This window comes from Diprion similis, chromosome 14, assembly GCF_021155765.1.
Source record: "Diprion similis isolate iyDipSimi1 chromosome 14, iyDipSimi1.1, whole genome shotgun sequence".
Classification (NCBI taxonomy): domain Eukaryota; kingdom Metazoa; phylum Arthropoda; class Insecta; order Hymenoptera; family Diprionidae; genus Diprion; species Diprion similis.
This window is the reverse complement of record NC_060118.1, coordinates 869,172-894,227: the sequence shown is the minus strand read 5'-3', so window position 1 is coordinate 894,227 and position 25,056 is coordinate 869,172. Positions and strand designations below refer to the sequence as shown.

The following is a 25,056-nucleotide window of genomic DNA, read 5'->3' as shown; positions in this document are numbered from 1 at the left end:
GCAGAAACCACCTTTTTGGACCTTCGGAGGGTGTAAAAAGGGTTCGCGAGGTATGGACCATACGTACCATAGTTTTTTGTCCCAACTTATCACAAAATCATACAAATTCATCAATTCGTGACGGGGGGCATTTCACCCATCTTGACCTAAGGTACTCTTTCTGCATCACTTTATGACTTCCTATTTCATGTTTAGAAATTTGAAATCAGGAAATAAACTTTACTTAAAAAAAAAAAAAATAATCAAGAAAGTCGTGGAGATGTGAGGCTACCACCGTAATGTCGTCACTAAGATCAAACACAATTAATTTTGCATGGAATGACTGGTTGTTAACAGCTTGTTTTTTATTACATACTAACGTACCCAATTTGAAATCGTTTCTTTCTGCTACTTGCAGCTTCGATTCATATTTCATAAAATTCAGGACTTCCTAGGATTAAGGGAAGACCTTACTCAAAATAAAAACTTTGGCAGTTTTCTCATAATCGAAATTCCTTCTAGATCATGTGAAAGTATACTCAAAAACTAAGAAAATGCCTTCTTGAGCTTAAGGATTGGTTAAGAAATGCAGAAGTTACGCACCGGTAAGTGGTAAAAACATAGCAAATTTCAAAATGCTCCTTGCGCATTACAAAAAATCCTTCGATCCTCATCTTCGCAGAGAGTGTTCAGGGCACCCGGGCGAAGAGATTTAAGGATCGGATTTCAAATTGATCTACTCATCCGTACATAATAACAAGAAACATATTTTTTCCACAAAACTTTAGCATTTTTCATGTTATCTAGGACTAAAAAACTATGTTCCTTTTACAATATAATGATATCGATCCTTTATTTCAGGTATAACATATGTGTGAATCTTTACTGCGAAGGACAAGTTGATCTGAGCAGAACTCATGCGCAAGGAGCAATTTGAGTAACTAAAAATACAGTTTTGAGTAAATCGCATTTTAGTGAAATCCAACACAAACAATTATATTCTCTTCAATCAATAGTCCAAGATGATTCAGTAAAGCATGTAATCGAATGTTTTCAATAAATCATCTGACATTTTGTATTTGCTCGTCTCCTGCATCTCGTAGCACTTAAGCATCTCATCATGTCTCTGCCCTTCGCAGCATCAAATATGACCTGGTGAAGTTGATCTCCTTCGCCTCTCATGTCCAGATTCACCGTCACATGAAATAAAATTGCATGATAATAACTACTCGAATATTGTTATATATAAGGCCACACGAATACCAAATTTGAATTTTTCTACCAGATAGCTACAAGTACTCACAATAGCCAAACAGCTGATAATTTTTTGGTTAAATGTTGAATGAATCTATCTTACCTTCGTTGTTTCCTTTTCATTCGTTCTGAATTTCGGTTTGTGAAGCAATGAATAAAGATCAAATTTGATAATCGCAAAATTTACACTTGCTGTCAGTTGTAGCTAACATGACAGTTCGTAGTAAACTAACCATAGAGACCGAAAACAGGCGGGAGAGTGCGAGACAATCGCTGATTTGCGCCCTCCCTAGCAGCGCTCCAAGAGGCTTAAATAATTAACGATAAACGCCTTTTCGGGTTATAATTGTGTCGGTAGGTCGCTCTGTCGATATCTATACACGCTCATACTTGAAACGTTGACGGAGGATATGTAAAGCGCGACAGTCGCGTACGAAACTGTAACAAGTTTTGTCGTTTATATTTTCTGAAAAGAAAGTTGCGTATTATATATTTTATGGAACTCACTTCGGTTGGTATTTTCAACTCTTTTAGGTAATTTTAAAATCCTCTGATGTATGAAAATGGAAGTAAAATTTTAGAGTTTAACCTTTATTTACAAAATAATTCGGCAAACCGGGTAAAAAAAATCGAATTATCAAAAATGGTTGTCTCACAGGTGGGGGCAGTCTCCTAGAGTATTTTTCCGCAAAAAACGAAAAATCGATTTTTGGTGAAAATTTGGGTAGGGTCTTCCCTGAAGTCAATTGATCAATTAGCTTTGAACAGATTGTCGTATTGTTAATTTTGTATTAGATATATGAATTTGATCGATTTTTTCTCAATGATCAAATGCCGTTGATTACGGCCGAATATCGATGCGTATGAGTGTACGTATGTGTTGTCGTGCAGGCGCCTGGGGCGCCTTCGCTTCATCTCCCCCGTACATTCTTGCACATCGATATTCCTAAACTGCATACTTTTTAAAAGTGAATTCAGACAAAGTAAGTGAAATTCAAAATATTCTGTAGCAAGCAATTACACCCAAGGAACTGAACAGTTGTATTGTAGAAATTAGAGTTTTTGCCACTTGTGCCGCGTAAAGTACTCAAGCATTCTACTTTCATACCGCATTGAGTTTTTGGTTCATATGATCTCATGAATACTGTCCCTCGCTGTAAGAACATTTACAAGTCATGTTTTTGTGATCGCTTTGTCGCAATAGCATTCATAATTAATTTTCAAGAACAATGTGCCCACCTGTGACATGACAAGCATTTAAATGTGAACGCGAATAATTTGGCTCCGACTCTGACGGATATATGTTTGGTCATTAAGTAATGTCGTGTATACGACCGAGAAAATGCCAAGCCACGCGGTCGAATCCTTCAAAGTTGTGTCACCTTCCATTGCATTTTATGTTCAAGTTAAATATTTGTTTATTCATCGGAAAAAGTCTATTATTTGAGTACAAGTGGTATATCAACGAAGATTCTTTAGTTACGCAGTCGACTAGAATCACTACTTCAAATTCATTGTTTGAAAAAACAATATCATCGTGGGAAATACTCCGAAAACGTTGCAGTTCAGAAGCTGAAATGATCACTCAATCCAGATCTACTCGATCAAGAGGGTTTTACCACCTATCTCACCTAAAATTCTGATCGTCGAAAGCCGTTGCCGGAACCTACACATCGAAAGGAGTATTTTTCCATACAACAATAAATACACGCGAAAGACTTATATAGGTATATTATGAAATTCGACACTTACCGTTTATTTTGTTCCGACGAATATTTACATAAGCGAGACGCAAAAACAAAATACGGCTGTAATGTAACTGTTTCTGCAGGAGTCGTTCGCATTTATGATGGCGGGCACAGAGTGGGGCAGAGAGATCGTTCGCGCTACTCTCGGATTTGTGGTATTGTAAATCTGTCAATGATCACTATTACCCGCTGTCTTCCATTACCCGCTCTTCCCCTACATAATTTTTACAGGAATTTTAAACGTTTCAAATTTTATAAAAGCGCGTAAATTCAAACTCTTCTCCTCATTTTACATTATATCGTTGTAGTACCAAGCCGGATTCAAGTTCACACAATTCTTTGTTTATTTCTAATTTCACATTTTGATAAATCAACTTTCGATCTACGGGCTCCTACACTCACTCACGCTTTGATTGAATGATGATATAATGTCACATGCACTCTTTTGCGATCGTTTCAGTCAGTAGATAAGGATAATTTCAACGGTAGACAGTTTAGACGGTAAAAGGAATGAGGGCTCATATTTCGGTAAAGATAGGACGATAGTTCAAATATAACTACTTTTACATACTCTCTGCAGCAAAATAAGAAGAGAGCAGGAAGGGGAACAAACAAGAATATTTTTATTTACTTTGTCAACTACCAAAGTGTTCAGTAAATCAACCTTCTCGTATGAAAGGACTTAAGGTCTCTCTATATATGATTATATTTTGTTCAATCCTATCAGAGGTAAATGAAAGACTGAAACTAATAAAGTCATGACTTGATGAAAAGGTGGCGGGTGATTATGAAGAACCAAAGATTTTGGAGAGGTCATTAACCTCGCATGCGTTAAGCTATGTAATGCTCGTAGCAGGGTAATGGATTGAACGGCAAAGAACAATATCCATACTCACACTGAAAGAAATGACTCTGTTCGCGCTCGAACCTCGCGGACCGTTGATACTTCCCGACATTGAGGTTACCCGGCCGCATGGCGGCGCGCTGGGCGAGAGCCGGGTCTAGCGGGCGCGCGCGTAGCCCCGGTTTCACGCGCGCGTACGTCTTACTTAGAATCAAGCGCTCGAGTAGGTAGGACGTACTGCTAAATTTCTATCTTCTGCCCGCGCGTGCGATTATCGCGTTCTTCCCGCACTCGGTCGGGCGTCGAGTTCTTTCCATGTCGCGTAGATTTGAGGATCGCGTTGTTAGGTTGGTCATGGTAACGGGTCCACCTCTTGGTGACCTGAGGTGCCCCTTCGCTGTTTGCATTGAAATGGGACACCCCCCAACTACCCGCTTTCAAATAACCCTTGGAAGTTGCGGTTCATTGAAAGCGGCACTTTCCTCCTACCCGCTTCCAAGTAACCCTTGGAAGTTGCGGTGCATTGAAAGAGGTTGCATTGAAATGGGACACCCCCCAACTACCCGCTTCCAAGTAACCCTTGGAAGTTGCGGTGCATTAAAAGTGCCCCCCCCCCCCCCTCCTTCACCCGCTTCCAAGTAACAACTGGAAGTTGCGGTGCATTGACGATTTGTGCTTACTTGGCAGTACATTAGGATTATTGAATGATCATTCAATCTAGATTAGGTTGTCTAAAAGGGAACGCGCCAGACACCTTTGTTACCTTGTAACCTGTTGAACTGATATTGTTGAATAAATACAGGACTTGCTTCGGCTTTTCCCTCTAAACCGTGAGGGTTTTTATGCCGAAGCAAGCGCTCTCTTATCTCTCGTGAAATTGTGGACTTTATTCATTTACCTTCTCACTCACTCATCCAATCCCGATAAGCTTTAGAACCGAACACTAGATCAGTAACAAACAGACTCACAATCAGATTATGAGCATCAAAGCTATTCGAACACGGGTTTGCATTGAAATCACCCATGACAATAATACTATTATGGCTTGACTGTACTGCAGGAAGCCTTCTATCAAAATCTGGCATATAGCCAATCTTAGGCGAACGGTATACTATACAGATGGCCATCCTTGGCATGCTAGTGCTGGAAATTTAGTAATTGAAATCTCAGACCTTGCAGAATAGGCAGAGGCGGAGGATACAAAAACTTTAATCTTCAATTATCTGTGCACGTACAATGGTACACCTTCCATACGGACCCCGGTGTGATCACTGTAAAGAATAACAAAGAAAAACTCTGCCGTTATAGTGAATATTCATAAGCGATCAGATTCAAGCGTAGTTGTATTCATTTTGAGTCCTCCCGACCGGAGGATCCAGCGAATCACCTTAGTCGTCGCTGATTTCATAATAGCTAGCTGTAAATTCTTTTGTCGTACTATTCCTTTATCTTTCTCTGTTTTCTTTCGTTCTTTCTCTTCTACTTTTCTCTTTGTCCTCTTATTTGTCCTCACATGTATACAATGTACTATTTTTTCACATCTGGATTTAATGTAGTTCTGAAAAAGTAAACAGTCTTCATTTAATGGACACTCGACGACCAGTGAGATTCAAGGTAAATATCCTGCGCTGAAGTAGCAATATGACAAAAGTTTAACTCGCCTCGTGCCAAGCCCTGATCTGCACGTGTCCAATGAGTAGCTTACAATCGAACCGACGAAAGCATTTTACGATTACCTTTTGTAAACTTTCGTTGTTTATCCGTCTAAGCAAAGAGATGAAAAATAAGCGGGTCGGAGACTCCTAACAGCAACTATGCTGTGCACTTGCGTGTATGGAGTTCGGCACGCATACGTTCATTTCTCTCGAGTTACTCCTCAGGCAAGCGAAATAGCTAGGCGAGTCAACAAAAACATGGCTTGAGAAAACCGGTGATTTTGTATCCGCAGTATCAAAGCACGGTAATTTACAAAGGAAGTATTAGAACGAGATAAGTGGGTATTTTTTCAATGAGCAAGATTGTATAAACCAAAGTAGGGGCAAGCACGTGTAACTGCTATCTTTTTGCGTCTCTGCTTATGAGCTTCCTTACAACGTTCTAAGTTTCCTGAACCTTCACCTTGAAGAATTTGCTAACACTAACACAGTGCGTGAGATTGAGATGTTTGAAACAGCGTATGTGCCACAGAAAGCCCTAGTGTGTGAGATCAAGAAATTCACTTGTACGCATTCACCAACATTATTAAACCTCACCTTTCGAAAATGGAGCATCTTACGCGCGCCCAACAAGCTTCAAATATTGAACTTTCCAATCAAATGTTACAGAAAAATATAGATATTCGTTCAATTCGATTGCACTACATCTATTGAATGAATCAAGTTTAGTTGCTGTTGTTGGAAGGGAAATAACACTTCCCTCGATTATGATGAAGTAACAGAGAGTTATAAATAATATATAGCTCATCAGTAGGAAGAAATTCTTGTTCAAGTCATAGAATTAATGCCGAACTTAGGTTACACTCGATAGTAACAGTAGGAGTGCATTGTACTCGCATTGTTGCTTTAGCGACCAAGTAAGCCTCGAAGCGAGTCCACTCATCTACTCGCTAGATTTTTTTCTGAAATCCCGTCAAACTCTGGAAAGTCTTGGCTGCAAAACATCTCGTCACCGAAAATGGGACTGAGTGCCTTACAGCAGGCTGAACGATCAGTACCGTGAAGGGCTGTACGTGTATTGTCTGATACACGGTTAATGGTAGAACAGACTGGGCACAGTTATCATAGGGTTTGGTTGAAACACAGTGAATATTTATCAAATTATAGGAGGTTCGACAGGGGTTCAAGAGAGAGAGAAGCAGCTTACGTGTCCGAACGTGTTCGTCAGTGTGTGCAGCTTCTTTCGCCCCTGAACCCATCGCCGAATCTCCCATAATTTGCGAGATAATCACTTTGTTTCAACCCTACCCTGTTACGACTGTACCTAGTCTACCCAACCTTGTCCCCATTGCCAAGTCGAAGCTTAATTTTGAGTTAATTGCAATAGGAAATATAATTTAAGAAACACTCCGACCCTACACAACAAGCCTAGGTTTAAAGTTAAAATGAAGAAATCAGTCTAACCGGACGTCTTAAAACAACAGCACAATTTTTGTAGTTCAACTATAGATAAATCCCAACCTTTGCTTTCCACACACATTCATACTAACTCCTTTCCAAGTGACCTCTTTAGGCTCTGCTGCTAACTGAACACGACATCACAGTTTTTCTGCCTGTGTTCTATTTTGGCCTAGTATCTCATCTTGTCCTAGATATTTCATTTTATTTCTGGTACCCTGTTGTGCCCTGGATGGCCAATTTTGAGCCAGGTATTTCATTCTGCACCAGGTATTCCATTTTACCCCACGTCTTCTATTTTGCTGAAAGTACCTCGTTTTCCATAGTAACTAATTTCTTCTCAGGTATCCAATTTTACCTTAGTGTCGTATTTCTCCCACAGGCATCCCACTTTGCTGGAGGTAATCTGTTTTTCTCTAGGTATCCTGTTTCGTCTCACATGAGTGTTTCATTTCTCTCAAAGTATCTTACTTTGCCAAACTATCTCACTTTGCCCAATGCTCCTGTTAACTACGTCAGTAATAATTATTTACCAGAATTTCCCACGTTTTTCCACAGAATCGGCGATTTGCTTGACGATCCGGGAATGGTACCAAGCCCTGGAAAGCCGTCGGGTAGCCTTGGTTTGCAATTGGGTAAGTCGACATAATACTAAATACAACTACAATTGTTCAGAGACGTCATAATTTTAACTTGTATATACTCTGAAATAGCACCATTGTGTCAATGAAATATTTCCAGATTAATGGCGAAAGAAGTATGTTTCGTCGACGTTATTATGTTTTTTGGTGAATACCAAAAAACTAAACAATTTACGCAACAAAACATTTTTTCCCGTCATTCACAAGACAAATTCTTTTTTCGTTCAAAATACTCTTTTCCTACTTGTTATTACGTCACAACTAAGTTCTTCTTTTAGAGGCGAGATCATTAACTTTGTAGGCTGCTTTAAAAATTATTATTATTATCATGAAATATACATATGACCCTGCTTGAACCACATGTATACTTTGAATTAAATCGGTAAAACTTCTATCCGGATAATTTCAGATTTGATATAAAACTGCATTTCTGTCTCCGGGGGCAATTCGTTTTTTCAAGGGTTTATCATGGCAGAACAATTGGAAAACTATGAATTTCAGTGAAACAAACTGTATCATTCATAACGTGGGACAGATCACATGATTTGACCATATTCTTTTTGTTTCAAAAGTACATTGTGCGTTTCATTTTAATAAATCATAGTTTGTCAATTTACATATCATAGTTTGAGTCGCAGAAGGTATATTTCAGATCACAATGTTTCTTTTTTCTCGAATTATGAGTACACAATTTACAATTTATCACAAAGTTATCCGATTTTGTCTGAGAAAAAAATATATTTGCTAAGGTCATTTGCGAAGAATCTGTTTACTTACATACATTATTCTTTAACACATATGTCACATATTACATATGCTTCATATATGTCGCATAATATACTAGCAATTCTATAGAGGCTGTAGAATACCACTTTAAGATTCATTGTTATTATCATTCATTTCATGATCAATAAACTATACAACCGCTTTTCAAACAATGTATGAATGGATGGGAACATCCGTACCAAATCGACCAACATCCAACTTTCACCGTTCAGAATTATTTGCACATTTTTTTATTACATTCCTTAGAACGTAGTGAATATTACGTTTCCCCGTTTCATACCGTTCAGTTTTTGAGTGATAAAACTTTTAACTTTGACAGTTTCTGCTGGGTGAAATATTTTTAATTGATTACAATTTTTGAACGCCAAACCTGATCATAAAAATTGAAAATTTAAATAATTCCTACTGAAATGCGCATGTTAAGGTGCATAAAATCATGTCTCAAAACTGAAAAAACGATAACTCAGAACGCGTATGACACGTTTCATTGTTTGATTGTATTCTGAACAGTTCTGACTAGGTTCGATAATGGCCTCTTTTAATCCCTCAACTTTTTCCTCATCAAATATCCATCGTAGCAGGATAGACAAATCGTTTTCAATCAACGTAGGAGTGAAGCGAGGTATCGGAAAAAGCAGAAATAAATTAATTCACAGTGAATACTCAAAATCTGAATTTAATTGTGATTCAAACGTGACGTTACGATGTTAAAGTACTTAAGCCATTAAGACTAATGGATCATTTGTAACCTATGAGTTTTGAACGCTGTTTAGAAAACTTCAGTTAACAAAATAAGGCATTCTACCGATATAGTCCCTCAAAGTGATCTTAGACCTGCTGATTGCATCGTTAGGACTCTTAATTCTACGAGCAGGTACGACGTGATAATGAAGATCATGACGGCATCTTCGGAATATTTTTTTTTAATCCACAAGTAGTTTCGTAATCTATATTCGGTATTACTTTCTTCTGGTACATCATCCTCTACGTTCATTTTTAATTTTTAGATGAAATTCCACAACCACTTTCGTCACGTTCCGCTGTTTTTGGATTAAAAAGATCTTTCCTTTTAACGGCACGTGACTTACGAACATTATCTGAACTCTTGATTTCTCTTGAACTTCTTTCAGTTTCACGTCTCAAAATAAATTTTTCAGAATAATTTATTATTATGAACGTACTAGTGTTGACTGCTCAGTTAAACGGTCACAGATATATTGACAGAATAATACATCGGGCACAACCGATCGTTAGCAGCTGCCTTCAGCTATCTGCCAGCGAAGATCATAGAGCCCTGCAGTTATTGTACGAATAGATATATTGAGAACTATTCATTGGATTCACTTGGAATTTTCAGAGAATATTTTCGATGCATCAATAAAAAAAATCAAATTTGTAACAATCCTGACTGCCCCTCCCCTTTTAAGAAATTTTGGCTCTAAATTCATGTGGATTTTTTGACACCTGGGTGCACAATATGGCAAGTTGCATATACTGCTCAATCCGAGATTATAACAAAAATTTTCTACAGTAGGTTTCTGCATCATTCTTAATACTGAGCACGTCACTGAATTTTCAGTTAATCATTTCTCCATTTATCACAAAACTTCGAGCTAGTTCCAAACAATACTCCCTGGAAAATGTAAGCAAATGCAGAAAGCCGGGTCATATAGTTCGTATATCTGTATCGATAGTGCCTTACAAGACAGCGACCGTCGTTCACTTCATCTCCGTGGTAGAAACCGCCGTCCACAAGTCTATGGAGCCACCTCTTATTCATATCAGGCTGCCAAAGATAAAAAAAAACAGAACTTACAGCACTTGCTCGTAGAGTTGTAACAACCAATTCAATTGATTTCTGCTTTAAGTCCTATAACAATGATGAAAGTACGGATTTGTCACACAATCATGAAGCATATCGCACTTACACATACAGGATGTGCTCACATTGCATAAGTTGCAATTCATTACTGTAGATGTAATTGCAAATTATCTTGAATCGGCATTATTACTGATTTAGGAATTTATTAAAAAATTACGAAAATGTAGCCATTATCGGACTGAGCTTGAGCTGTTTATTTTCATGCTCAGAATTTTCGAAAATATTACCGAAAAAACAAAAGAATTGATATATTCTGAAAAATTGTTTCTACAATTTTGAGCAATGACTTTGTAATTCTGAACATGCTGTAGAATTTATGTCTTCATTTTTCAAAAAGTGCACTTTAGTACTAAAAACTCTAGTTTATAAGTGTGTAACGTGCATTTCGATGGTTCCGGAAAAATATTCTACGGCTAGGACTCGATCGGGATTTGAACCTAAGATCTTTCGCTTTCCGGGTGATTGCTCTGTCCACGGCCAGTTACCTAGGCCGCTGCCAAAACACCTTCCTGGACCGCTACTAGACTGGCTCACGAAATGTCACATTACAACACTGATCTCTACTATACACTGGATAGTGTATAGATCGAAATCCTAGTGAGCATTTGGACGCCATATGCTTGTGGATTAGTGCCAAATAAAAATGGCGACGCGTGATCGTGGGCTGGTGCAGATGCTTTGAGTTGTGTGGCGCAGTGCAGGCGTGTGGGTGGCGTGTGGTTCAATGTGTTCATCAGTGTTCATAACATCAGTGGTTCGTAATCAATAAATAAATTTCATAATGCCTATGGAATGTTGTTATTGTGGCAAAAGAGCAGAGACTGACAAAAGCAGGACTTTTCATAAGTAAGTATCGAACTAAAATACAATGGGAGTTAAAAATAATAGGTAACTTACGTTCGTTGAGGTTATGTTGTGCTGTCACGTTTGATGATAGTCCGATGCCTAAAAGGAAAATAGATTTTGAACAAACATATCTCTTAACCTGCAATAAAATTTGATATGTCAATATTATAGATTTCCATGGAATCAACCAAAATTATTGCAGTCATGGTTGACAAATATGAACCTAGGTTCGGAATTCAAGCCCCTAACGAGTATGCAATTGTGCTCAGAGCATTTCTTAGAAGAATGCCTTGTTAAAACCGGAGTCAACGTGCAATGACTCCAAGGAAGCATTCCATCTCTGTTTGGAAGATACAAATTCGAATGTGTCTACTGTTCTGGAAAGAAGGTTCAAGGAGTGCAGCGCTCATTTCACAAGTAAAAAATAATAAATATGTACATAATATATTACAATTGATGTACTAGAAAATAACAAATATTCATTTATGAGTTATGCCATAGAAAAGAACAGAGCACTTTTTTGTCGCCAGATTTCCTACAAAAAATGAAGGACTCCTGCAGAAATGGCTTGCGGCTGTGGGAAAGGAAAATTATGTACCCAATGAATCAAGTCTGCTTTGTTTAAATCATTTTTCTGAGACCTGCTTTCGCTCTTGCAAAAATGAGGCTACGCTTCGTCTAAGAGAAAGTGCAGTCCCTTCCATATTCCTGCCTGTTATGCCCAAAGGTGACATTTTATTTCACTTACATGTCAGTTTAGAGTCATTTAATTCCTTGCTGACATATAGACAGGATAACAAGCTTTAATTGTCTCAAAAAATACTGAATGCATTATTAAAATTTTGAAATGCTGGTCAGTATTATACCGGTGAAGAACTATAATGCTTTCTGCACAATGCCTTTTGTCATAACTTGCTACCTCAAATTACCTATTACAGCCTTGCCTGTGGTGACAAAAAAAACGGAAAGGTGAGCCACTCCAAGAAATACCTTCAGCCAAACATTTGCGGCAAGATGATCAAGGTGACATTCTAGTGCAGTCAACGACAGAATGCATTCATACAAGCTCTTTGGAATCTATAGTTCTGGATGAACAGCAGCAAGCATCGTGTTCTTCAGAATGTGTGGCCATTGACTCTCAATCTGTACATCCATCGAATATAAATTCAGCAGCAACAACAGCTCCGAATCACTGCAGAACCCCAACACCAGACAATAATGCACCAAATATTAATATCGTCGCCCATGATCACCATTACGAGACTACTCCCAGAACTACTCGTAAAAAACTTGTAGCATCCAAAGCGAAAATCAAGAATTTGCAGGAGGAAGTTAGAGTTCAGAAGCAGAAAATCAATCGCATATACAAGAGGATATCTTCATTAAAGGATATTGTAAGAGAATTACGTCGCACTAAAGCCCTCCCTGAATCAGGCCTAGATTGCTTGGAGTCTATAGCTGAAAGTGATGCTTCCCTATTTCTAAAGCGCTATCTAAAAAATCAAAAAAAAAATTGGAGAAAATCAAATCATCCGGAAAAAAGACAATGGAAGTCCCAACGTGAAAATCAAAATCTTGGTATATCTAGAGAAAAATATCCCCCCGCTCTTAGGTCTTTTGCCATAATCCTTCATTTTTATTTGCCTAGGGCTTATGGCTTTGTACGTAGGAAATTCTGTAACGCGTTACCAGATCCGGCAACCCTAAGATCATGGTACTCTATGATCGAGGGCGAACCAGGTTTTACCACCGAAAGTTTTGATGCTCTTAAAAATAAAGTAACTGAGGCAAAGAATGCGGGTAACGAAGTATTAGTGGCTCTGATGTTAGATGAGATGGGCATCAAAAAGGGTATACAGCAAATCTGGAATGGCAGTGTGAGGGGATATGTCGATTTGGCTAGCGATATAGGAACATCTGAGTTACTACCTTTAGCAAAAAATGCATTGGTTATCATGGTTGTCTCTTTAAATGCTAATTGGAAGATTCCAGTAGGATATTTTTTAGTTAATGGGATTGACTGGAACACTAATTCAGGGCTCGTGAGAGACTGTTTGATTCGTCTGAATGACATTGGCCTGAAAGTAGTGTCAGTAACATTAGATGGTCCACCGCAGAATTTTACCACAATGAGATTACTTGGCGCTGATTTTACTATGCCCCATCCAAAGCCCTTTTTTCTGCATCCTTCTACTGCTGAGAAAGTTTTTGTCGTGTTTGATGCCTGCCACATGCTAAAACTTGTTAGAAATTGTTTCGGTAATATAAAAGTTATGAAAGATATGGATGGCAATTTCATTGAATGGAAATTTGTGACTGCATAATCTCATTTACAACAACAAGCGGAAGGGTTGCGTGCAAGAAACAGGCTTCGCATGGCTCATATTTGTTACGATAGAATGAAAATAAAAGTGGCTTTGGCCGCCCAGACTATGAGCAGTAGTGTAGCTGACTCAATTTTGTTCTGTGATAAAACATTACATCTACCACAATTCAAAGGCAGTGATAGTACAGTTAAATTTATTCAATGTGTAGATCATCTATTTGACTTTCTCAACTCTCGCAATCCTTTTGCTCGCGGTTTTAAAGCTCCTTTGCGTCGCAGCAATGAGTTGTGGCGGCATCGAAATTCAGATGAAATTGAATATTTCAAAGGCATTACAGATGTGAGTGGTAGACCGATTTGGAATACACCAAAGTACGTTCCATTTGTTGGGTTTATTACAGGAGTCATGTCAGTCATCGAAATTTTTGATACGTATGTGAAACCTGAGGGCTCTCAGTTGAAATATCTACTGACGTATAAGTTGAGTCAGGACCACTTGGAGTTATTCTTCTGTGCAATTAGGAGTTGTGGGGGGTGGTGCCCAAATCCGACTTGTACTCAATTTGTATCTGCGTACAAAAGACTCCTGATTCATCATGAAGTAGCTGCAACAAACGGGAATGCCGAAGCTATGGACGGAACGAGAGTTCTGTCTGTATCATCTGGTACTTCGAGAGTTCGACGAGTAGATCGCTACGACCCAGATGTTTACGATGCCATGAGTAATATTAGAGTCGCTAAAAAATACGGGTTAGATGATCAGGACAGTGATGATAGTAGTCCTGACAGTTTTCTAGATGAGTTTCTTAAATTCCATCATAGGCTTCCAGAATCCCTTTCAAGCTTCTCCAGAGCTTGCATTGGTAATATTGCCGGGTGGGTTGTGAGAAAGTTAGTCGACGAAAAGAGACTTGTGGTAACGTGTGAAAAATGTCGTGAAACACTATTTCAAGTGTCGCAGACTAGGGCCGAATTTGATGATAATGCTCTTGCGGAGGCTAAAACTAGGGGTGGCCTACTTTTTCCCCGCGCGTCCGTCGTTGTTATTTGCCAACGCGCGGAGGAAATACTCAGGCATGCTTTTAATAAAAATAGGTGCATGACACCTGTAGAATCGAACTTTCCTGCTGTGGCTTGTGCTAAAGTCATTGAAGATTTACTTCAAAATCCGGAATTATTATTTCCATCTCTGAATGAACACATATTCGATGATGCCGTAGAAGAACTCTCTAGTCATGTGTACTCATTAGCCAAAAATGTGTGCAAGACTTACATAAAGTTACGACTCTTTGCTGCTACTAGCCTTGCATCAGATACTGTGATTGGAACGAAACTACGTCATCACATGACCCGTCAAATTATTTGGAATTGCCAATGAATAGTTTAACTTTATATTAATGATAAGACTTACAAAAGGACGAGATGACTGATTTATGAAGTACCTAAATAGTATTAGTGAAGACAAATTACATTTTTATAACAATAACTGGTCAATGATTTAATATAGTTCTGCAACGTTATAAGTTAACATATTAAGTTACAGGTATAGTTTGCAATATTAACGATAAGACTTACAAAATGACTAGATGACTGATTTATGAAGTACCTAAATAGTATTAGTGAAGACAAATTATATTTTTATAACAATAACTAGTCAATGATTTAATATAGTTCTGCAACGTTATTCCTTGAATATGGCTAAAGTATATGCTCACACTTATACAATGCTATACTTTACATACCTACGATGCGGAAGTATATCTGCTAAAACGATATGAAAGTATATCGGTATAAGCATGTGCTATATTTTAGTAATGTGAGTTACTTTTTTCACCTATTTCTTCCCGTAGTGTGCTGAACTTGGATCACCTTCTCACGTGGCAGCCTTGGAAGACGAATATGATGGATTTATGGAAACCACTTTCGACGCCTACATAAATCGCGCTCAACTCAAATAAATTCTTAAATGCATTTGATGCAGGCAATAGACGATCATGCACACTTCAACAATCAATTCATATTTTCTGTATATTAAATTCTTAGTCCTTCAATTCAATTATGGATCACTCTTAAATTAATATATACAATGTACAATTAATGTACAATCAATTCATACACTTAAATTTTATACCTTCAATTTATTTATAAATCAATGTTAAATTAATATAGAAAATGTACAATTAATATCTGAATCAATTTATACAATTATTTGAATCATCTACCGGAGTATAGAATTGTAAATAAATAAATCAAATTCCAAGATACACAATCTTTTCTATTATCATTGGATAACTACATTGTACCAACGATTGTACTCTTTATATTTTCTGTTTTTTGTCTATTAAAAATAAATCTGTTCCATTACGTTCTTCAATAGAATTTTCGACCCAAAACAGTTGAATAGTCAATTTATAATATGACCGTGTTGGCCTGAATATAAGTCGACCCTCAATTTTTGGCCTCTCATTCAGGACTTTTTTTTGTATCCGAATATAAGTCGAATTTTAGAAGCAAATTATTTATGATTACAGGTGGATACTTATTTATAATAATTGAGTATATAACATATTTCGAACTTTAGTCAAACAATATTAGACAATGTTTCAGGTATATTCCTGATTGATATTACGATTATCGGTCGATAACGGACGTTTCTCGTTGATAATGCAAATCCTCCAAAAAGTCCCGAATATAAGTCGAATACGGTTTTTGAGGGTAAATTCGGTTACCAAAAACCTCGACTTATGTTCGGGCCAAGACGGTATTACATATTTCGTATATTGCCATTACGTCAACGCTCCTATATTACCTGTAGTATGTATCAAACTATTCGAATTTAGCGCCATAATGTGGCACTAATCCACAAGCAAATGGCGCTCAACTGTTCACAACAAGATGCGGCTGAAAAGCTTAGCGTACCCTATCCAGTGTATAGTAGAGATCAGTGCATTACAACCATAAGCTGAAGTTGTAATTAAAAAGAGAGAGCACAGCTGGAGCTGAACCTCTCTGTTTCGCGGTAGACATAGTGGGGAAAAGCTACCAGGTAGAGAAAGCATTGAGGCGAGCGAGGAGGTATACTTCTGTGAGTTTATATGTTTCCCTCGCCAATTTACTTATTAAAGTGAGAGGTCCAGCACCAGCTGCTGCTCTATCTTTTTAATTACGACATCAGCTTGATTCACAGACCACGCATAATATTCCTATAAGTCTATGGTTACAGCTGTCATTGACTCGATTTAACGCTCGGCAGTTCGTCAATTAATGGCAAGAGAGTAAAATTAATAAAGGCGAAGATTGTCGAAATTGAAATATTTTTTTCCTTTTTTATGCAAAAATTACACAATCTAAGTAAAATGTAGTAAATAGAAGTAACTTTGTCATAAGCAATGTGATTGGAAGAACACAGAAATCGAAACTAATGAGGGTTTAACGTTGCTTAAGCTGTTATTTAAATCCCCACACGTGCCTATGGTATAGAGAGAGCGATTATGATGCAAAAACGCGGGGTGCTGCAGACACAAATTGCACTTCCAGTGGAAAGAAAGAAACAATTTTGTTTCTTGAAACAAGATAATGTGGTATCATGGTCACATCCATAGATAATGAATCTTTTTGCTCAGGGTGAGTCAATAATTCTCCATCAATTTTCAACTGTAAGAAAACCTGTTAATTACACTTACGTTTCTGCTCCTTAAATAGTTGAATAACAGGCTTGCATAATACTAATATGAGATAATACAATATAATATAATATAAAAGGAATTTCTTGGTGTCATTTTTACTATAATTGATTCAATCTTCCAGGTATGATATTATTTATTAAAGCAATATCCAAATATAAAGCTGGATAATTCTGTTAATGTTAAACATGATTCTAATGCATTTCTGCGCGTGATACAAATTTTTTTGCATTATCTATTTAAATAATTTCGAATAATTCAATCTAGTTAAGGGGGTCGTCTAGTGTTAAGGCTATTTTTTTAAATGCTTTTTTGGGGATTTTTTTTTTAGTCACACCATTAAAGTAGAAAAAATTCGAAATTTCATGTCAGTTTTATTAACATTTGAACAAACTTTGTGTATTTTTTGAAGTTCATATATTTAACACAACCGGAGATACACCGTGCAACAGGAACACATATGAAAAAAAAGGTGCTCCACTGCTACCATGATTCCGGCCGTTCTGCTTATCTGAAATCAAAAAACCAAACGCCATTTTAATTGTGAGACTTCAGGCTCTACATGGAACTAAAATAAAATCAGAATTCCAAAAAATTATATATTTTTTACGCTTTTAAAGAAAAAATTAAATTTCTCTTCTCTTAATTTTTACTTTAGTTCTACATGAAACTAAAATAAAATTAGAATTCCAAAACATTATATATTTTTTACGCTTTTAAAGAAAAAATTAAATTTCTCTTCTCTTAATTTTTTCTTCAAAAGCGTCAAAAATATGTAATTTTTTGAAATTCTGATTTTATTTTAGTTCCATGTAGAGCCTGAAGTCTCACAATTAAAATGGCGTTTGGTTTTTTGATTTCAGATAAGCAGAACGGCCGGAATCATGGCAGCAGTGGAGCACCTTTTTTTTCATATGTGTTCCTGTTGCACGGTGTATCTCCAGTTGTGTTAAATATATGGGCTTCAAAAAATACACAAAGTTTGTTCAAATGTTAATAAAACTGACACGAAATTTAGAATTTTTTTTACTTTAATGTTGTGTCCAAAAAAAAATCCCCCAAACAGCATTTAAAAAAATAGCCTTAACACTAGATGACCCCCTTAAGCTAGTGCTAATGATATATGGGATCTTTCCCACGCGGATGCAATATCTATGGATATGGTATTTATGAATATATAAAATTATTTTTCTCCACTTCTAAGTTCAACTCATGTCATCTACTTCTCTCAAAAATATTGTTTACTGACGAATGTATAAAATATACGAAAGACAAATTGATTCTGCTTTGTGAAACATCTGATAATTACATATCGCATATTTTTTTCGGATTTTTACAGGAATACAATGAATGCCAGTTATATTTAGTATTCGATTTTGCTACTATGTAGTCCAAGTTTGAAAAAAAATAAAATAAACTCATACACAAAAGACAAAAACAATGAGAAAAGATTTTTAGATTATCATATAAACCGTATCCAAAAACACAACTATTGAATAACGTTAAGTGGAAAAACCTAACGGAAAGTAACTTGTGAAATATACACATATACATACATATGTACATATATATGCTCTACGTGAACAAGTTAAGAAAGTTTTTGTACTTTCACAAACTTACAGTCATTGTACTTGTTCTAGTACAAAAAAAAATTTAAATTTGATTAAATCTGACTATTTAACAAAGCAAACGGCGCGAGGTTGGAGCCATGCATGTCAAAACCCTTTTAGGGTAAAAAAGTACTTTGTTATAACAAGCTAAAAGTTAAGTAGTAAGATCTAGCTCGAAGCTGCTTTCGAAAAAACCGGTTTGAAAGTCGCAGCGCTATTTATGTACATGCTCTGTTACGCCATATCGGCGAGACGGCGTGACTCAGAAACGATGCACCCCGACCACCACGCGAGCGGCCCGGGCCCGGTCCCGACCACGAAAAAGCTTTTTTTTTTTTTGCTCTTTCTTCTCCTTTGCTACCCGACAGCGTATGTTTATCTATCAGCAATTTCGTCAATTTACCCACAAAATGAGTGGATTGTAACGCTATTACTTTTCATCAGTAAACACAATTTATTACCAAATATTGCAAACGTTCACTGCGTATTTTTGGTTGACAATGACTTGTTAGTTGCTATCATTGTCGGTGTCTACATGATAATTTATGTTTTTCATGCATTTATGATAACTACCATCCGAATAGATGCAACTGATGCACAGACAGCGAGAGTGATAGCGACTAATACACCATTGTTAGCCAAAATACATTGTGAACCTTTGCAATATTTTGTAATAAATCAGTGTTGATTAATGAAAAATAAAACCGTTACAATCCACTCATTTCGTTAATAAATTCAAAAACTTGTTGATGAATCAACATGTGCTGTGAAGTAGTAAAGGAGAAAAAAAATGTCTCTCTATCTATTAAAAAAGTCCTGTACCGCACAGCAACATTTAAAAAAAAATTATAATAACAATAGTATACGCATGAAGTCAGCGGTTGGGTGAGATGCCGGAAACAAAAAAAAAGCATATAGCAAACAAAACTTACTATGCTCATACAGTATGATTCATTACAAGATGTGAGCTGAGGAGTCGAACGTGGAATATTTTCAAATAAACTCATTTAATAATAAAGTTGCTGTTGCTGTGAAGTTAGTGTCAAGTGATTGACAGCTGTAATAGGGTGTTTATGACAGTCTTTGACAAATATATTTATAGTTATCTGTTCATGACACACAGAAAATAAATATGCAAACGAGATGATTTCCGACGGGAATTGTCTTTTTCGCGCACGGCACTCAAGATCGACACGCAGAGATGAGGCTGAGTATCGTTTCAGATAAAGTTGATAATTGGTCAACTTTTACGGGTTTTATTACAGGTAATGAGTCAAACGGTGCCGTGATTAGGTCACCTGGTGATTAAAAATCACACTTGAATAAAAATGGAATTTACGGGGCAGAAGCAGAATTAGCTGCAGCTGCGGACATTTTTGAGATATGTTTAATCGTGTATCGCGGAGAACAAATTTATCCACATCAAATCGGATCCCAAGATAAAAGACAATTCCCGCTACTCTTTACCGGCGACAGAAACAGTGGACACTTTGATATCTTGCAGAACCAAAATAAAATTCAGATAGTAAGTAATAAGTATCAAAAGTAACAAGCAAATGATAGTAAATCTAAATATATCAAGAAACAGTCAATAAGACAACCAGGATTTACGTTGAAAATGGAGAAAGTCAAGAAAGGCAAGAAGAAAAAAATGGTGAATTCACCTGTCTAATGGACAATGTATAAGGAAATAGTGAGGTGCGAAGCGCCGAACAACGAGGCGCGAAGCGCGCAGGGGTGAAGCCCCTAGTATTAAAAAAATTAACCTCATCCATGGTCGGGATCGAACTCGGGTCGCTCGCTTCATGGACGGGGCGGACCGTTTTTGAACCACGCCGCCTCAACGATACAAACGCAGCGGAACAGGTACATGAATTGCGCTACACTTTTCAAACCGGTTTGTTTCGAAAACGGCTTCGTGTTGAATACTGCCACTTGGCCTGTAGTTTGTTATTACGAAGTACTCTTCTACCCCAAAAGGGCTCTGAAATCTGTGACTCCAACCTCACACTCTTCCTTTGTAAAAGAATTAGGGGGAAAGATATTGGTTAACAGATTAAAATTACTTTTCAGACACGGAAACGGACAAAACACCATCGTCACCAACGCGCCGGAAATTGCCAAAGACGCCGGTATAAGTTTGATAGTTTAACCCTTTCTTTATGTTACATGTTCTATAATAATATACATGATCCATATGTATAATAATGCTTATCACACACAAACGTATGAATCTTCTCAATAGTTCAACAGTTTAAACATATATGTCTTTCATTTTGTTACACGTATCGTATTATAAAGTAAGGAATATATATATATATATATATATATATATATATATATACAGGGTGAGTCAGTTAAAACGTTCAAAATGGGAGGAGCTCAGTTGACGGATCAGGCCGTACCTCTTAGCCAACCTGGAGCGAGTCAATTGAAACACCGAGATGGGAAGAGCTTTGTTGACGGATTAGGCCGTAGCCCGCTGTATATATATATATATATATATATATATATATATTAGGGTGATTAAAAAAATGAACCATTTTTTACTACAAAGTCACACATTTAATAATTGCCGTCAGGCAAAACAAAACGCCTGTTTAAATGTGATCCTTCAACATTAACATATAACATTCAGAAGTTCCTTAGCTCAATTTTTCATTCACCATTCATTTGAAATGGAAAAATTTTGTTTGTTGCTTTAGATTTCTACACTTTGCAAACGAGTGAACATACAAAAAAAAAACAATCCAAGACATTTTTTTGTTGAGAGTTGAACGCTCTATAAAAAAAGATGAGTAATTACATAATAAATCTACTCATTCAACAGTTATTCAATGTTGAACTTAAACTTACATGAAATTTTTTGTTTTTTTGAGATCTACAGCAAAACTATTGGACCTGTCTCAAAATGTCACACAGCCTTCATTGTAGACCATATCATTTGTTAATAAATAGTGTCATTCGATAACTTTAAATCCCAACAGTTAGAATGCGAAAAAATGTCAAATTGATGGAAATTCAATGTTTACAGTGAATACATTTTGAACGAGTCGATTACGACGATGTATCTTTTGAGTCGCCCATTCAACGCTCTACAAAAATGTGTTTCGGGTATTTATGTACGTTTATCAGTTGGCAAGTTATAAAATTCGGAAGTAACAAACAATATTTCTCTCACGTTAAATGAATGGAAAATGGAAAATTGAGATACAAATATCTCTAAATATTGAAATTCAGGGCTTATATTTCATTTTAGGCATTTCATTTCACCTCACTGCAGCGATTAAATTTGTGACTTTAAGAGAAAAAAATCGATTTTTTCAATTATTCTAAGATAAATGTATATGTACTTATTTTTTAGAAGGCAATCATTCATAAATATCGGCATATCCATATAAAAATGTGAAGTCATGAAACGTTCATGATCTAGATTTTCGTTATTATTTCTGTGAATATTCAAAGAAGATTAATTCTTTTCGAATTCAGAAAATACATTCTAAAGAGAAATTTTTTTCATCAAATGAGCACTCTTACATTTTTTCAAATTCTTTTGTCACCAAAAAAAGCCAGTTATAGTATATTGTGCACGAAGGGAGGAAAGTAGGTTTTTGCTCAAGGGCGCGGAGCCTGCCACTCGAGCCTACTTGCACTGCCGAGACTATCTTGTTGACCAAGCCGCGAGGGGGGCGAGGTTCAACCCGTTTTTCAATTTTTTTCCTAGGGAAGAAAGACTTTCCACCCTAGAGAGACAAAAATTCACTTCGCTCCCTCACTGCGAGTAGGGAAATCGGCCTGTGTAACTTGACCGATACCAATACTATTTTTGTATCACTTGAGGTGATTAAAGGTAAAAAATGTCACCTCGTTAAAACTTGTAGGATTTTTAGCCATAATCGTTAAAAACAGTGAGTATCAAAACACGCCTTATGCATTCGCCATCGCAAAAAAGGTCGGACCGAGCTAAAAATGTCGAACCGTGTAGGAAGTACTTTTGGCACGTAAGGAGGCGTTTTCGAGCAATTTCAGGAGTAAATGTATGTGACACAATTTTTTTTTATGAATCAACCCTTAAATAACACATGACTTGGGAATGACGTATGTGTCATGCGCTGATATTTTAATCCCAGCATAATAGTATATTGTGTAACAAGGAACGAAAGTTGGTGGTTGCAACGATCGCGAAGTTTGCGCCCGAGCGAAGCGAGGACGGCGATCAGACGAGTTGCGATCATAAACTTTCGTTCCTTGTCACACACGTTAGTTTTTATAACAAGTGCATGAAAAGTGGCCGGGCTTTGCGTGGTAGTTTTACGGGACGTGACTGGTCAATTTCTTCTCCCTAGGGACGAAAGTGATCTCCCAAGTGATGAAAGTGAAGCAATTGTGAACTGTGTATGCGCGGACCTAACCTTACAACACTGAGATGAAATTGACGACTTTGATCTCGCTAAACTGCGACGCAAAGCTCCGCTTTTCATGCACGTGTGATAAAAAAAATGAGTGGTACTTTGAGTTTTAGAAATTTCTCGTTAAAAAAATTTCGAAACATATTTCTAACCTTTATAATGAAGTCCTAACCTTGAATATATTGGATACTTCGGATTTTCATGTGAAATAAAAAGCTAGAAGAAAAAATGAAAAAAATTATTTTTTTCAATTTTCATTACTTCTGAGAAAAAAAAATTTACGGTGTTATTCTGAAGCCAGTCTACTTCAAGGTAGTCTTGGTCCCGTAAGTCAGTTTTTCAAAAAGTATGATTATTTTGAGGAATAAATAATGAATTTTCCGAGAAAAAATGACATCGGCGAGATTGGAAGTCTATCAAGGTTTCGATGAAATAAATGACGAAATACATATTTTATCAATGAGACATCATTGTATTGTGAAAATATGATGTAGAAATTTAAAATTAGATCAGAAAAATCATTATCACTTCCATTCGGTACCTGCATATTCGACGCACATGTATGCGTGATGAAAATCGCACATCAGCCGTAGGTACAAGATACTTTTGTTTCGATTTTCGATCAAGTTTTCGTTGACAGAGGCTGCATCTCACTCTTATAGAAAAATACGGCCTTTTTTCATCAACAGAAGGTTTTTGTACATATAATATCACTGCAATACCACTTCGGATATCGCGGCGAACAATAAGATTTTCTAATCGAGCTGTAAATGTGGAGTTGCTTAGTGAAGAGCTAATCTCTCGATGCAATCTTTTCACCTAATCCGACTGCCGATTTACGAATGTTAGAGACGGCACCCGCTAAATCTGTGAATTTTGAAGATCCAGTAGCGGTCCTTGAAACATAATCTATTGGTTTCTGAATAAAATTTTGAGCATTTTTTTAGGTGTATTCAGCTCGTAAATCTAGGTGTGTAGTTCTTGTATTGAAATCTGCACGGCATACTGTTTGCATCATGGAGACTGGCAGTGTACGATAATACCTCACGTAAAATAATTAGTAAGCTTTTTTCTTTTCGGCTTAAGCGTCCTGGTTTAGTTTGCATCACACTTACAAGGAATTCTTCAGTGATTTTTTTTTCTTTTTGGGGGGGCGTGGTCGGAGGTACCCCAATAAAAAAACCCTCAAACCGTTCGCCTGCTAATTCAGATTTTCTAGAAATGTGAATTTTGAGATTTTTTTCTTATTCCTACCAGTTCTGAATGTTGTAATCAAAATGTTTTCGACTTGCCGAGTGATACAAATTATTGTTTGATAATAATATTGTACAGTTTACGGTGAAATATCGATCTTGTCCTAAATATTTCTTATTTTACTTCATAGGCAACCACCAGTATTTCGATCAAGTAGGCAGAGATATTGTTAATTAATTAATTACAGGAGACAAACAAGAATCGTGTTTACGTATTATTGAATTAAAATATCAATATAAGAGAATGCAGTAAGTGGTTTTTAGAGAGTATTTTTGGAGAGTATAATTATGAAGTCAGCCAAAGATTGAAAGACTGTTTATTCTCAAAAGTTTATTAATAAAAGTTTTATTTTTACGATCCTCACAAATGAAGATCTTAATCACTACAGTTATCAACTATCTGCAGTTTCTAGGTATTTGATATATGAACGTGTGGTTAACAGTCAAGACCGATCCAGTGTTGACCGTATAAGGAATACGAACACGAAGCACTATTAATAAGAGGGTACTCTTCGCAATCAGTAATATCGCATACACCTCGTTGCAATGTTAAGCAATTTACAATATATTTAGTTCGAAACCGTTTGTGAATAAAGAGTCTCTTAAACTTTGGCTGACTTCGTAATTATACTCTTCAAAAATCTAAAAACCACTCCCAGCGTTCTCTTATGCTGATATTTCA

The 25,056-nt window shown here is 36.8% G+C and overlaps 1 protein-coding gene across 1 annotated transcript in view; it reads left to right on the top strand.

The window, feature by feature from the left end:
- Positions 1 to 25,056, top strand: part of LOC124414949 (regulating synaptic membrane exocytosis protein 1-like) — a 946,547-nt gene that overhangs the window by 583,641 nt on the left and 337,850 nt on the right. Inside the window, exons 9-10 of the mRNA XM_046896140.1 lie at positions 7,497 to 7,573; positions 20,786 to 20,844. Of these exons, the coding sequence (XP_046752096.1) occupies positions 7,497 to 7,573; positions 20,786 to 20,844 (136 nt within the window). The remainder of the gene's footprint in view (positions 1 to 7,496; positions 7,574 to 20,785; positions 20,845 to 25,056) is intronic.